Here is a 14,210-nt window from a genome sequence, read left to right on the forward strand (position 1 = left end):
GTAAGAGATGATGGGTTTGTTTCTACGTGTAAGAGATGATGGGTTTGTTTCTGTGTGTAAGGGATGATGGGTTTGTTTCTGTGTGTAAGGGATGATGGGTTTGTTTCTACGTGTAAGAGATGATGGGTTTGTTTCTGTGTGTAAGAGATGATGGGTTTGTTTCTATTTGTAAGAGATGATGGGTTTGTTTCTACGGGTAAGAGATGATGGGTTTGTTTCTACATGTAAGAGATGATGGGTTTGTTTCTACATGTAATGGATGATGGGTTTCTACATGTAATGGATGATGGGTTTGTTTTTACATGTAAGAGATGATGGGTTTGATTCTACGTGTAAGTGATGATGGGTTTGTTTCTATGTGTAAGGGATGATGGATTTGTTTCTACAAGTGAATTAAAAGGTAAAATTTGGTCTTAAGTTTTTGAAGGAGGATTTGTGTTGAATATTTTTTTAACATTTATTATAGAACAAATAGCTTACAGATGAGATTGAAGAAATACTGTATCAATGTTAAAACAAATATATCTTGATGTGGATGAAAGTTAGAAGTAAAGTCAACAACGGGTTTTTACTTAAAGTATATGGTAATTAGCTATTTTTAAGGACGAAGGAAGTGGTAGGTTATAAATATGAAAATATCTTCTTTTGAAATTATGCATAGTTTTAGTTTTAATTGTAGTTAATGGTGATAAACACTTATCTATAAGCTATTACCAAATTAAAATGTGCTAAATATAGCTATAACCTGATGATTATTGGCATATTAATGGTGTGATTTGAATCTAAGAACAAATATACACGTGCAGATTAGAACAAGTTGTGTCTGTATAATACAGAAGTAGAGTATTCAAGCTTTTCTTAATTGGCAAACCATGTGACAACTACAGCTGATATAAAGTTAGGGTGGAATGGCATGTATCATAACTACATTTTGACATTGTTTGCTATTATGGAGGAAGTTTACCACTGAAAATTGGGGAGAGTAGGTAACAGTATTCTCTAACACATGTAAAGATGTGTTCAGGTTGAGTATTAGCTGTAGATTTGTTTTTCAGTCTCTTCTTGACATAGTAATTAAAATGTTCATTATCATAGTATTTTCTGAAAGTTTAAAAAATCTATTAATCATATCTGTTTTTATCTTAAGAATAGACTATAAGTAGTTTTTAATTACAAGTAGTCAACAACTTGGTGTTTTTCTTCTAGTTACTCGAGTTCGATCACAAGGTTATGTCAATGTGACCTTCAATATAATAACGAAAGATATGAAGAAACTGGGCTACAATGTGGGATCACCAAAACAAGTGGCTGGAAGTGGCTGGACCAATAGTTAATGTTTTGTGATAGACACAAAACTACTGTTTATTGCAAAAAGACTTTTACTAAAGAAAATTATCATCAACATTGAAGCTAACCATCCATGTTGTATTTCACTGTAAGAAATAGAATGTTTTCTTCATGATCACATAATTTTTTATAAACCTGGTTTCAGAGTGTTTGGGTTAATCAGAATAAAGACAAAAATGGACATTACAATATAACTACAGAGACAGATAGAACTCTGTGGAAATGTATTTGTACATTTCAAGGTTCATAAAACCTTTAACTGAATTCCTAGATAGTGATGATACTTAATGCATCCTGCTTTACTGGGAAATGTCAACAAGCACACCTGAGAAAAAAAAAAGGGAAAAATAAGTTTTCTATTTTAAGAAAGCTTGAATTACTGTGTTTCATGAATTGGAATTTGTTGAATAATCAACACTAACACATAAACTTAGAACTGTGTACGTTAAGCACAACTCACAGAACGAATTTCTTTTCTCAGGTGTCTGATTCAATCAAAAATTGTTATGTTGCAACTTCAACTCTTGTACAAATAACTTCAAACCAAAAATTGATATCCTTGGATTATGCAGATTTGAGTTAATGTGTTATTTACAATAATTTGAAACATCAGTTTATCTCAATTGTACGTAATGTTTAAAAAATAGAAACATAATAATCTGATAAAAAGATACAGAAAGTTGATTAAATGATAAGTCTGTAGTTTTACAAGAGTAATAAGAACTTTCTTGCACCGACACATCTTTTGTTGTTTTTTTTGTTATGAGACAAACATCCGATAGAAGTATTTACTTATGATAAAGTTGTGGGGGATCAGATAAATACTTTGATAAAGTTGTGGGCATTGGATAACACTTATAATAAGTTTTTGGGATTGAATAAGCACTTATGATAAAGTTGTGGGGATCGGATAAGTACTTATGATAAAATTCTTGGAATCAGATATGAACTGAAAGCAAACTTGTAGGGATCAGTATTGTGAGATAAAAAGCAATTAAAATTGTCTGATTAAAAATTTTATTGTGTAATTTGAATAATTTTTCATTGAACACTATTAAATGTACAATGTGCATGAATTAACAAAATCTAGTTATTAATTAGTTACTAGCAATTTTTTACTAGATACTAATTATTAACCAGTTTTTATCCTATATTTCAACTGCTAATCAGCTATCATTTTCAGGGAAGTCTTAAGAAGGGCTGTTTCTGTGGTGGTAATGGCAGGGATTTGAGCTTTGGTCTCCATGATAGAGATACTAGTATGTTATTCATTGTCTGGGCATCTCCTACATTTGGATTTCTAAGCTAGGTTGATGTAGTATTTTATTCATTTGTCTGGGCATCTCTCACACTTGGATCTCTAAGCTAGGTTGATGTAGTATATTATTCATTTGTCTGGGCATCTCTCACACTTGGATCTCTAAGCTAGGTTGATGTAGTATGTTATTCATTTGTCTGGGCATCTCTCACATTTGCATCTTTAAGCTAGGGTGATATAGTATTTTATTCATTTGTCTGGGCATCTCTCACATTTGCATCTTTAAGCTAGGGTGATATAGTATTTTATTCATTTGTCTGGGCATCTCCCACATTTGGATCTCTAAGCTAGGTGATATAGTATATTATTCATTGTCTGGGCATCTCCCACATTTGCATCTTTAAGCTAGGTTGATATAGTATATTATTCATTTGTCTGGGCATCTCCCACATTTGGATCTCTAAGCTAGGTTGATATAGTATATTATTCATTGTCTGGGCATCTCCCACATTTGCATCTTTAAGCTAGGGTGATATAGTATATTATTCATTGTCTGGGCATCTCCCACACTTGGATCTCTAAGCTAGGTTGAAGTTGTTTGTTACTCATTTGTCTGGGATTCTCCCATGTTAGGATCACTCTGCTAGATTGATGCAGCAACATTCATTTGTTTCAGATTCTGCCCTGTTAGGATCACTGTGCTAGGTTGACGTTGTATGTTATTCATTGTCTGGGCATCAATACTACATCAACCTAGCACAGTGATCCTTACAGGATTGATGCCCATACAAATGAATAACATACAACGTCAACCTAGCTAAGAGATCCAAGTGTGGGATTATTCATTTGTCTGGGCATCTCCCACACTTGGATCTCTAAGCTAGGTTAAAGTTGTATGTTATTCATTTGTCTGGGCATCAATCTTGTTAGGATCAGTGTGCTAGATTGATGTAGTATTTTATTCATTTGTATTTATCTTTTTTATCAAGTGTTCTGGGTATCCATTATCTATGGGGGTTGTTGTGATAAATTCTTTTTTTTCTTCTTAGCATCTTTGGTATTATGAATCTTGTTCATTCTTGAGACTAGACAATCTATGTTACCCATTTTTACACTGATTGGGTGATTTAATTTCAAGTAAAGATATTTACCACTATATATGGTTTCTTGTAAAATCCTATGATGTCAGAAAGTCGTGTAGTTATAGTTTACTCTGCCATATTGGATGTTAAGTGCTTGCTTCTGTCTTAGGTATCCCCATCACACTAAACATGCTCGCCCTTTCAGCCATGGGGGCATTATAATGTGACGGTCAATCCCACTATTTGTTGGTAAAAGAGTAGCCCAAGAGTTGGTGGTGGGTGGTGATAACTAGCTGCCTCCCCTCTAGTCTCACACTGCTATATTAGAAACGGCTAGGGTAGATAGCCCTCCTGTAGCCTTTTGCGAAATTCAAAACAAACAAACCATCTTAGGTGAAAAACGACAAATTTATCTTCTAATAGCATATTCCCTGATGCTGAAAATAATCTCATCTTTATGCATAAAAAAAGACATATTGATAAACAAAATAATCGTATATTTTGCCAAAGGTGATGTTTATGCCATTGTCAGAATGTAAAGTATTACCAATGCTTGTACTGATATGAAGGGAATGTTTGATGTCCAATATGGCAGTGTTAAGTGAAATTTAAATGTTTGTGACATCACGAGCAAGACTTCTTTACCTTTACGATTTGTGTGTCTTGTTGTCTATGGTGTGTATCATGGGATATTATTGGTTTAAAGAAGTGTATCATGGGATATTATTGATTTATATCAGATTAGTAATGCTTTTTCTTTTATTTCCTTACTACTACTACTACTAATTGTAAGCTTGAAATATGTGTGAACCAAAACATGTATAGCAGACCAATCCCAATTTTCTTAATATTGTTTTTGTAGCACAACTGAAAAGACAAAACATTTTTATCATTTTGATGAGTTATTGTGCAGTCTAACACATGTTGTGGGGTTTTTTAAAATCAAAGTATGATAGTAAAATTAATAAGTTCAAATATTACATAAATACTGTGGTTTCCTAGAACTAAAACCAAGTAGGCTTGCATCAAATCCAGCGGAAACTATTCTCCAATTCCTAACAATAAACTAGTTAAAAATAGCTGGTGAATACTACTGACTTTCATACACGTGCAAGGTGACAAAGGAAATGTATTAGAAATTAAGTTTTTCAAGTGTTTTAATGATAGCAAAGTTTGATTCAGATTTTATGATTATGACACATGATTTAAAAAATAAAAATAAGAAGTTTCATTGTGTAAAATTATACAGAGTACGCTAGGAGCTTGTATACAAATTGAATTTTGCAATAGACAAAACGTCAAACTGTAACATGGTGAAGAAATACAAATTCTAGATAAATATAGAATCATGTTGACATCATTCGATTACCTGAAGCTAGGGTGGTTTGTTGATTGTAATATTAATGGGACAGAAAATGCTTAGCGACCCTTACTTTCTGAGGTACTGAGCAGAGTTCCACAACAAGAGACGACTGTAGGGTATTGGATGAGAGACGTTTTAACGAAAACATCTTGCTAAAACTAATAATACTTTGACAAACGTACAAAAAATTTATTCGTAGCTTATATAATTTTATGGCTAATCGATTGACTAACTAAGTGTACGTGCATGGTAACCAGTGCTTGAAGTGGGCGAGATACCACCCTACTTCTTTTCAGGAAGACTCGAAATCAGAAGGGAATGGTTCAATAGACGTTGCAATAAATATTTACAGCAGCAAGGGACTGGAGAGAGAAACAATATTTTTTTCCTCCAGCCTGGTGGTTAAGGCACTTGTGTCGCAATCTGAAGGTCGCAGTTTCCAATCTCCGTTACTGAACATGTGGTGGGTAGTATTGACTAGTTGCTTTCTCTTGTCACTGCTAAATTAGGATTGCTAGTGCAGATAGTCCTTATGTAACTTTGCGCAAAATTCAAACCAAACCATTTTTTTCATCTTACAATATGTAAGAGCTAGGCAGGAATGAGACAAAGTAGTATACAAATGGAGCAAAAGAACCCTGTTGCTAGGGGTCGGTCGATTTGTTCGTGACTGCAAAGTAACCATTAAAGTTTCCATACTAAACTCGTAACAGTATACTTATGTTAATACTTAATTTTATTGCCCATTGAACCGTGTATAACTGAATATTCTGCTTCACAATCACTCAGCGAACGTGCAGCTCAGGTTACGGTATCGAATTACGTAACGCACGAGTTGCTCGCGAGTACACCTTGTGAAGAGTATTATTATTATTTGCATTATGTTGCATAATCTAACCTAATAAATTTATAATTTTTTACATTTTAGATACTTTTATAATAATAAATAGAGTACTCAGGTTAAAAAATTTCACAAACCATCCAACTCCCCCCCACTTATAGCACTGGCGATAACTAATACGAATCCAACAAAACTGAAACTAAATATTTCATTGAATGACTTGTTCTCTACCAATAGAAACCACCTGACTCGATGCTTCATAGATTTTCATATTCATAATGTAGCCTTGACTCCTAGATACCTCGTAAAGTCTCCTGATCATTCCAGAATATTATAGGATTTCCTTAATCATGTTTTCATGCTCCCTCTAGACAACATCCAAATTAAAACATTGAAAATATAGCTTACAAGTTCCAACACTATTGTTACATACGTGTCTGTTTGTTAATTTCCCGTAGAAATTCTTTCCGAGAAACTTCAGCGATACAAGTACTTTCTTGATTGAAATTAGTTTATTATTTTTCGATACAAACTTTGTAATACACAGAATTTCCACAGTCAATACGTTCCTCGTATCTTTAAACCTAACGACTTTTATAAACACGCGCCATAATCACAGCGATTCACAAGCTGGATAACTTCGCTCTATGCGACTGCAACACAGAAACAGAATCGACTTACCGTGACTCAATTATCTATCTATCTGCCGCTGGTTCTGTTCTGTTCTTGGCAGTTATTTTGATTTAAACATAATTATCTCCTAGGAAATAATTACTAATCAAGGGTGCTCGAAGATTAAACAATCCTCCTCACCCTGCTCGTGGCATAAGGTTAAATTTCAATTAATGGTCAGCGGAATAATGAGCCGTATGGGTAAGAAGAAGTAATAATAATAATTAATTGATTTAAAAAAAGTACATTTATATATTTCCGTATATATATATGTATGATGGCCGCTGGCTTTCTTTGCCAGGCTTATATATACTAAAAAAGAGGGCATCTAGATTACACTCGAGCTGGTAAGCAAATTCGTGATCCTTCGAGAAACTCCGGCATGCATGCTTCCAGGGTCGCATGACTTCCGCTATCGTAACACTATCTTAACTCAAAAAATAAATCAAAGAAATCCAAAGGTATCTTTTTCTATAATAAACCAACTTATTATATTTGTGGTCAAGGTTATATTTCACAGAGTAAATATAGTTTAGGCCCAACTGGGTAGAAAATATTTTTCATAAACTATACATATAGTTCATATAATACTTTTATGCATTGTTTGAATTTGTTTTCAACACATGTATGTTAGAGAAACACAACCTACGTTTAGGAATAAATTTACATAATACTCAGGAAAAGGATGCAAATAATTACCTGTTAACAAACACAAGTGTATTATGGAAAAATATCCTACTTTACAAGAACCTTCTTTTATCAGATATTTCCATTTAAGTGTTCTTGTAAAAACCAAAATTTAAAACCATATAAAATGTTACATAGTTTATCACATAGTTTGTAAAGTGGTGATTATTTTCTTATTGCAAAGTTACACAATGTGATATTTGCAATTGGGTTCATCAGAACCCTGGATTTTAGCGTTGTGAGTTTGCAAACCTACCACTGACTCATTGGAAGACCACATAGATATATCTTAACCACATATATATGGCTTTAAGGTAAAAACAGGATTTTTTCATTCTTGTGTAGGTATTATAAAAGAAGTGTCTTATTTTCAGTGGCGTAGTGGTAAAAATGTTTGTGCTAGAACGTTAAATATATCCTAATAAATGTACGACCCTTGAGTTATACACTCACATGTAGGCAGCATTTCGGGTATTTAATTTGTTTATAATTACAACCATTATCATTTCAGTTTATATAAGCAGTTGGAATATTTGAGCCATAAAAAAACTGACGTATTATTCACATTTTATTTAACATTTCCACATCATATTATTTATGTTTATTTTTAAGTCATAATTTTAAACATAGATTGATTTTATTGTTTTCAAATACAGAATTTTAAACACAAAAAATTAATACTATAAACTACTTTATTTACAATTCAAGTATATTTTACAAATACATGTACTTAATGTAATCACCCCTAAAGAAAAAGTACAGGAGCGGCATTATTTGCTTTTGAAACTAAATGTTATCCTTGTGGATAGGAAACTGTTTTTTATGTGTGTGGGTGTATGTTATGTTTTAAAGTTAAACATTTTGATTTTGTTTCATTTCATTACATAATATGAACAGTTCTTAAACTATATATAATAAAGTTTTTGTAATAACGTACGTGTTATGTTGTTCCTTATCCGACATCTAGCGTCAGTGAGCAAGATGTCGGATAAGATTGAGAATCAGAGCGGTAAAGTTAAACATACTGGTGGCTGTCACTGCGGTGCTGTTCGGTTTGAAGTGTTTGCACAACCAGATTTAATTATTTACAACTGCAAGTAAGTTACTGTGGGAAGATTTGCTTACACAAAGTGCGAGAGCGCCTTAGTTTCGAATAAGTAGTATCGTGTTTATGTAGTTTGTTAATATTATTATTCACCTATTGTTTCTTACGTTATTCTAATGACGTAAAGTAACTTGGATAGCATTACTAATTACTAAATTAGTATTACTAATAGTAATGCTACACAAGTTACGGCTTAAAACTGCTTATGTTTTACTGTAAAATAACTACTTAAACGTTTTTTTTAGTTTAGTTTGAGTAGTTATTCCACTGTTTTCATAAGATTATGAGGCATTTTTATTAGGCATCATGTATGGGAAATGAATATTGTATCGCTGACAAGTTTACACTCCTCGTTACAATCGAATATCCACATTCAGTGTGAATATTTGTATTTCGCTTCTGCAGATATTTCAGATAATGAAGTCTAGTACTTTTCTATTTTTCCTAGTTTTATGATAAATATTTGGAAAGACAGGAGAAATTCCTGTGTTACTGTTATGTTGTACCACTACCAGATATTTAATGTTTTTACCCCAAAACATAAGCTAATATTTTTATAAGTATTTGACAGTTGTGTTTCTTTGCACAGTCAAGCATCTATTGGGGGATATCCTCAAACTATTATAAAACAAATTTGAGGGTAACAAACTGCACTGAGATTGATTAATGCCTATTGTGTGCACAAAAGCATTAGAGAAAGCCACCATTAGAGGGGTGGGGGCATCATCACTGATCTCTATTCTGTCGCTTGAGACTGGACCTTAGCATGGTGCGGCGGTTTGCGTACCTCTCTGACCCATCGAGCTATACGGGATGGTGTTCCCGCGAATACCAGTAGAGACACTCATACCCGGCAGGTCAATGGATAGAGGTCAGACCAACTCAGTCTCATCCCGCTGCCTTGCGGGTTAGGCTTTTTAGCCAAAGGCTTTGGCTGAGGACCCTAATTGTTCTCCTGTCTAGACCTGAGCAACCTGGCAGTATCCCAGCCCACACACAATCATGAACTCTTCTTCTCATGAACTATACTGAACTGGATTGAGCACTGACCCTTTCACTTGAAGCAGGGATGAGTACCGGAAGTTATTTTTTAAGGCGGTAGTAATACTGGTCGTATTTGAGCTGATTTATCATTTTTTATGTTTACACATAGATTATTTTTTTTTCCAAAATGGGTTCACTTCACCCAGCTGAGTACCTCTACTTTTTTTTTTTTGAGAATTTCACCCTGACTTGAAGTCAATTGAAGTTATAAAAGTGGCTATCTTGTTCGTTCCCTGTCATAATTTCAATTTCTTAGATGTAATTTAGTTTCAAATTTTTGTAACCAGTATCTAATGTAGAACAGCCAATGTCTTGAAGAAAAGGTTTGGTAGAATAAATCAAATTGTTCATCTGAGAGAGAATGTTTAGCCCTGTATTTTCATTACTGAGCTCCTATGAAAGGTATGTTATCATTATGATTTAAGAGTATAATGTCCTAATCAAATATTTATTTACACTAGTTGAAAATTGAAGTGTTTATTCTGAGAATGTCTGTTGCTACTTGACTGTTGAGTTTTGGGTGAATATATTGTTTCATAATTTTTTAATTGTTGGAGTCTTTTGCTGGATAGTTTGTTATAAAAAAATGAGTGTAAATTAAATTAAATACTCCTAGTAATTTATCCTGTTATTTTTAAGAATTATTTCTGTATGTAAGCCGAAACAGTGGTGCTTGTTGCTATGTCTGTCTATAGAAACAGACTATATTTTTCTTCCTTAGTAGCACTGTAACATGTCTGTGGAAGTTAATAAGAAATCTGTAATAATAATAATAGGGAAGGTGTGTCATATCTCCAACATGAAAGAGCCTATAAATCTGAAATTTTGTGCCCATACTAAGTGGACCCTGAGGGTGTGCACCTGAGTATTATTACTTATCCACGTGCATGCATAATGAGGCAAGCTAGAGAAAAACCACATAGAAATGAAGTGATTCTTTATATTACAAATAGAAATCACAGACAGATATTTTAGATTTTTTTCACCTGTTATATGTGCACTGCTAAGTTTTTATGATAACCATTTTAAAATTTATTGTTAGTTGGTTTGTACAAGGAAATTTTGTTTTCAGCTGTAGCATTTGCACAATGAAGAAGAATTCTCACTTTGTTGTAAGGGATGAAGATTTTCGACTTTTGCAAGGAGAAGATAATCTAACTTTGTACACATTTAATACCCATATGGCCAAGCATTACTTTTGTAAGACTTGTGGTGTTCAAAGTTTTTACAAACCTCGCTCAAATCAACAGGGAATTGGTATGTTCACACGTGGCTATACTTTATGTCCAGTTAGTTTTTTTATATGCTTAAAATGTCAATGTTGTAAATATGAAACTAAGTGCCCACTAGTGGCAGGTTTGAGGGCTTGTAACATTAAAATTTGGAGCATAGTACAGATAGCTTATTGTGCAGCTTTGTGGTTTACAGCAATTTAACCAGTTTTCAAAAGTAGAGGTTCCTAAAATTAATCACCACTTTTCTTTAATTGTGACATTTTATGTTTATATTGCAATAATGGATATTATAATTCATTAATTCAGGTGTTAACCACAACTGTCTGGAATCTGGAACAGTAAGATCAATTGAGGAGCGGAATTTTGATGGCCAGAATTGGGAACTTTCTATGGATATTGGGGGAGCTCTAGAACTATCATAAATTAACCAATAAAATGTTTAGAACTTACCTAGTAAACGGTAAATATTTTCAGATGAATTTATATATATATATATATATATTTATTTTTTTTGTCTCTATTTTACAGTATTTGTTCAACATACATTTATGGAATATTAAACTGTTTTTTAGTGAAAATATTATATTCAAATTTCAATCAATGCATTGACAAATATATATTAATTTTATGATTAAACAAATGTCTTGAGTGATCTCTGTATCAGTTTTCACATTTATAACAATACAAAAGTCTTCTTAGTAAGGTCAGTTCTGTAAACTACCTTATGCTAGTGAAGAATACAAGTTTATCTAATACAACTAATACCTTATACTAGTGAAGAATACAAGTTTACCTAATAAAACTACTACCTTCTAGTGAAGAATACAAGTTTATCTAATACAACTAATACCTTATACTAGTGAAGAATACAAGTTTACCTAATAAAACTACTACCTTCTAGTGAAGAATACAAGTTTATCTAATACAACTACTACCTTATACTAGTGAAGAATACAACTACTACCTTCTAGTGAAGAATACAAGTTTATCTAATACAACTACTACCTTATACTAGTGAAGAATACAAGTTTACCTAATACAACTACTTCTAGAGAAGAATACAAGTTTACCTAATACAACTACTACCTTCTAGTGAAGAATACAAGTTTATCTAATACAACTACTACCTTCTAGTGAAGAATACAAGTTTATCTAATACAACTACTACCCTCTAGTGAAGAATACAAGTTTATCTAATACAACTACTACCTTCTAGTGAAGAATACAAGTTTATCTAATACAACTACTACCTTATTTTAATGAGGAATACAAGTTTACCTAATACAACTACTACATTATACTAGGGAAGAGCACAAGTTTATTTGGTGAAACTACATTATACTAGTGAAGAGTATGAGTTTAGATAATAAAACATTATACAAGTGAATAGCACAAGTTTATTTAGTAGAACTGTTATACTAGTGAAGAGTATGAGTTTAGATAATAAAACATTATACAAGTGAATAGCACAAGTTTATTTAGTAGAACTGTTATACTAGTGAAGAGCACAAGCTTATATAATAAAACTACATTGAACTAGTGAATAGCACAAGTTTATTTAGTAATACAACATTATAGTAGTGAGTTGCACAAGTTTATTTAGTAAGACTACATCATAGTGAATAGCACAAGTTTATTTAGTAAGACTACATCATAGTAGTGAGTAGCACAAGTTTATTTAGTAAGACTACATCATAGTAATGAATAGCACAAGTTTATTTAGTAAGACTACATTATAGTAGTGAATAGCACAAGTTTATATAGTAAGACTACATTATAGTAGTGAATAGCACAAGTTTATTTAGTAAGATTACATTATAGTAGTGAATAGCACAAGTTTATTTAGTAAAACTACATCATAGTAGTGAATAGCACAAGTTTATTTAGTAAGACTACATTATAGTAGTGAATAGCACAAGTTTATTTAGTAAAACTACATTATACTAGTGAAGGGTAGAAATTTGTATGCGAAAATAACATGTCTGGTAGCATTTTGCTACAAGTTATTTGATGCAGTAGCATTTCATTGATACCTTAAATAGAGCATGTGTGAATGCATACTTGGTTAAATGGGAATACTTTATAATTTGTGGAGAAGTTAAACATTTTTTAATTCACATAATACTAAGTGGAGCATAGTACACATAATAACAAACAAATAAAATGATTGAACTCCAAAGAATCTTACAAGTTTTTATTTGTTTAATATTTCAGCTTTACATCTTCATCAGGATACAATTTATGTAATGAAATATCGCTCATGATCCTGTTGAAGCAAAAAGCCAAACTGTTTAGCAAATAAAAACAACTTGTAAAACATTTTAGGCACTCGTCACATCTTTGGGAACACCTATTCACAGACAGGTGGGTCATTCTGGTCCTCTCCCCCTATCTCTCAGCCCACACCCGGTTCACTTCACTCCTCCCTTGCATTCCAGTTATCTTCAGTGTTTGGAAGATGCAGTGTTAGATCTCTTACACAAACAGGCCAATAGAGAGGGTGCACCATCCTTTGTCGAGGTTTTACTCTAACCTCCTTGTCGTCCCCAAGAAGACCAGGGATTGGTGGCTAGTCATTGATCCTTCCTCTTTTAATTGTTACTTGGTCACCACTCATTTTCCTTGCTTGAAAATATATTTCCGATAGATACTTCCCACCCATTTACAGTGCACCTCATCAAGAATGAAGATCACGAATGCAAAAGGATAGAGGGAGCTAGTACACAGGGAGGTTGTTTTGCCCTCCAATTGGCGGAGGGCTATTGTTGCATAATGACATCATTATGGAGGAGCACAAATCACGAGAAATCTTGTGAATTCAGGTGAGTTGCCTAAAGACTAGTGGCTTGCACATATCTAAGGCAGATTCATGGGGAAAGATAGCTTTCTGTGTGAGAGGCGAGTATCTATTGGAAATACATTTTCAGGTAAGTATAATGTTAACTTTCATCTGCAATATGTAGTATAGTTTTTGTTCTTTTTACTACATTTTGTATGAAAAAGAAATATGAATATTATTGGTTTAATAAGTATTTGTAGTATATGTAAAAATTATTGAACGAGATTCATAAGCAGTTTTGCATAATTTTTTAGTCTACTGTATGGTAATGTGTGTTAGTTATCCAACCCATTTGAAGCTACAATTAAAAGGTTTGCTTTTTATATACAGATTTTTTATATATTTATATAACAACTAGTGAATAAGAATGTTGCTACCACCTTTCGAGCCAGTTAGTAAATAATCACTACTAACTTAAATGCTTAGGTAACAATACTAATTTGTACTAGTGAAGAGTGAATGTTCATGTAATGATACTACTTTATTGTAGTTAAGAGCAAATGTTCATGTAATGATACTACTTTATTCTAGTTAAGAGCAAATGTTCATGTATTTATACTACTTTATTCTAGTCATGTAATGATACTACTTTATTCTAGTTAAGAGTGAATGTTCATGTAATTATACTATATTCTAGTGAAGAGTGAATGTTCATGTAATGATACTACTTTATTCTAGTGAAGAGTGAATGTTCATGTAATGATACTACTTTATTCTAGTGAAGAGTGAATGTTCAT

The 14,210-nt window shown here is 32.7% G+C and overlaps 2 protein-coding genes across 4 annotated transcripts in view; both read left to right on the plus strand.

The window, feature by feature from the left end:
• LOC106473751 (B9 domain-containing protein 1-like) overlaps positions 1-2,002 on the plus strand; it is a 14,627-nt gene extending 12,625 nt beyond the window's left edge. For both annotated transcript variants that reach the window (XM_013934430.2, XM_022402147.1), the window contains exon 7: positions 1,207-2,002. In XM_013934430.2, the coding sequence (XP_013789884.1) occupies positions 1,207-1,334 (128 nt within the window). In that variant the 3' untranslated portion in view covers positions 1,335-2,002. The remainder of the gene's footprint in view (positions 1-1,206) is intronic.
• Positions 2,003-8,162: 6,160 nt separating this feature from the next.
• Positions 8,163-14,210, plus strand: part of LOC106473750 (centromere protein V-like) — a 15,843-nt gene continuing 9,795 nt past the window's right edge. The window contains exons 1-3 of one of the 2 annotated variants that reach the window (XM_022402149.1): positions 8,163-8,347; positions 10,472-10,656; positions 10,941-11,094. In XM_022402149.1, the coding sequence (XP_022257857.1) occupies positions 8,193-8,347; positions 10,472-10,656; positions 10,941-11,056 (456 nt within the window). In that variant the 5' untranslated portion in view covers positions 8,163-8,192 and the 3' untranslated portion in view covers positions 11,057-11,094. Of the gene's footprint in view, positions 8,348-10,471; positions 10,657-10,940; positions 11,227-14,210 lie in introns of those variants that run through there. The other variant, XM_013934429.2, reaches the window with a different exon arrangement.

This window comes from Limulus polyphemus, unplaced genomic scaffold (genome assembly GCF_000517525.1).
Source record: "Limulus polyphemus unplaced genomic scaffold, Limulus_polyphemus-2.1.2 Scaffold6477, whole genome shotgun sequence".
Lineage (NCBI taxonomy): Eukaryota > Metazoa > Arthropoda > Merostomata > Xiphosura > Limulidae > Limulus > Limulus polyphemus.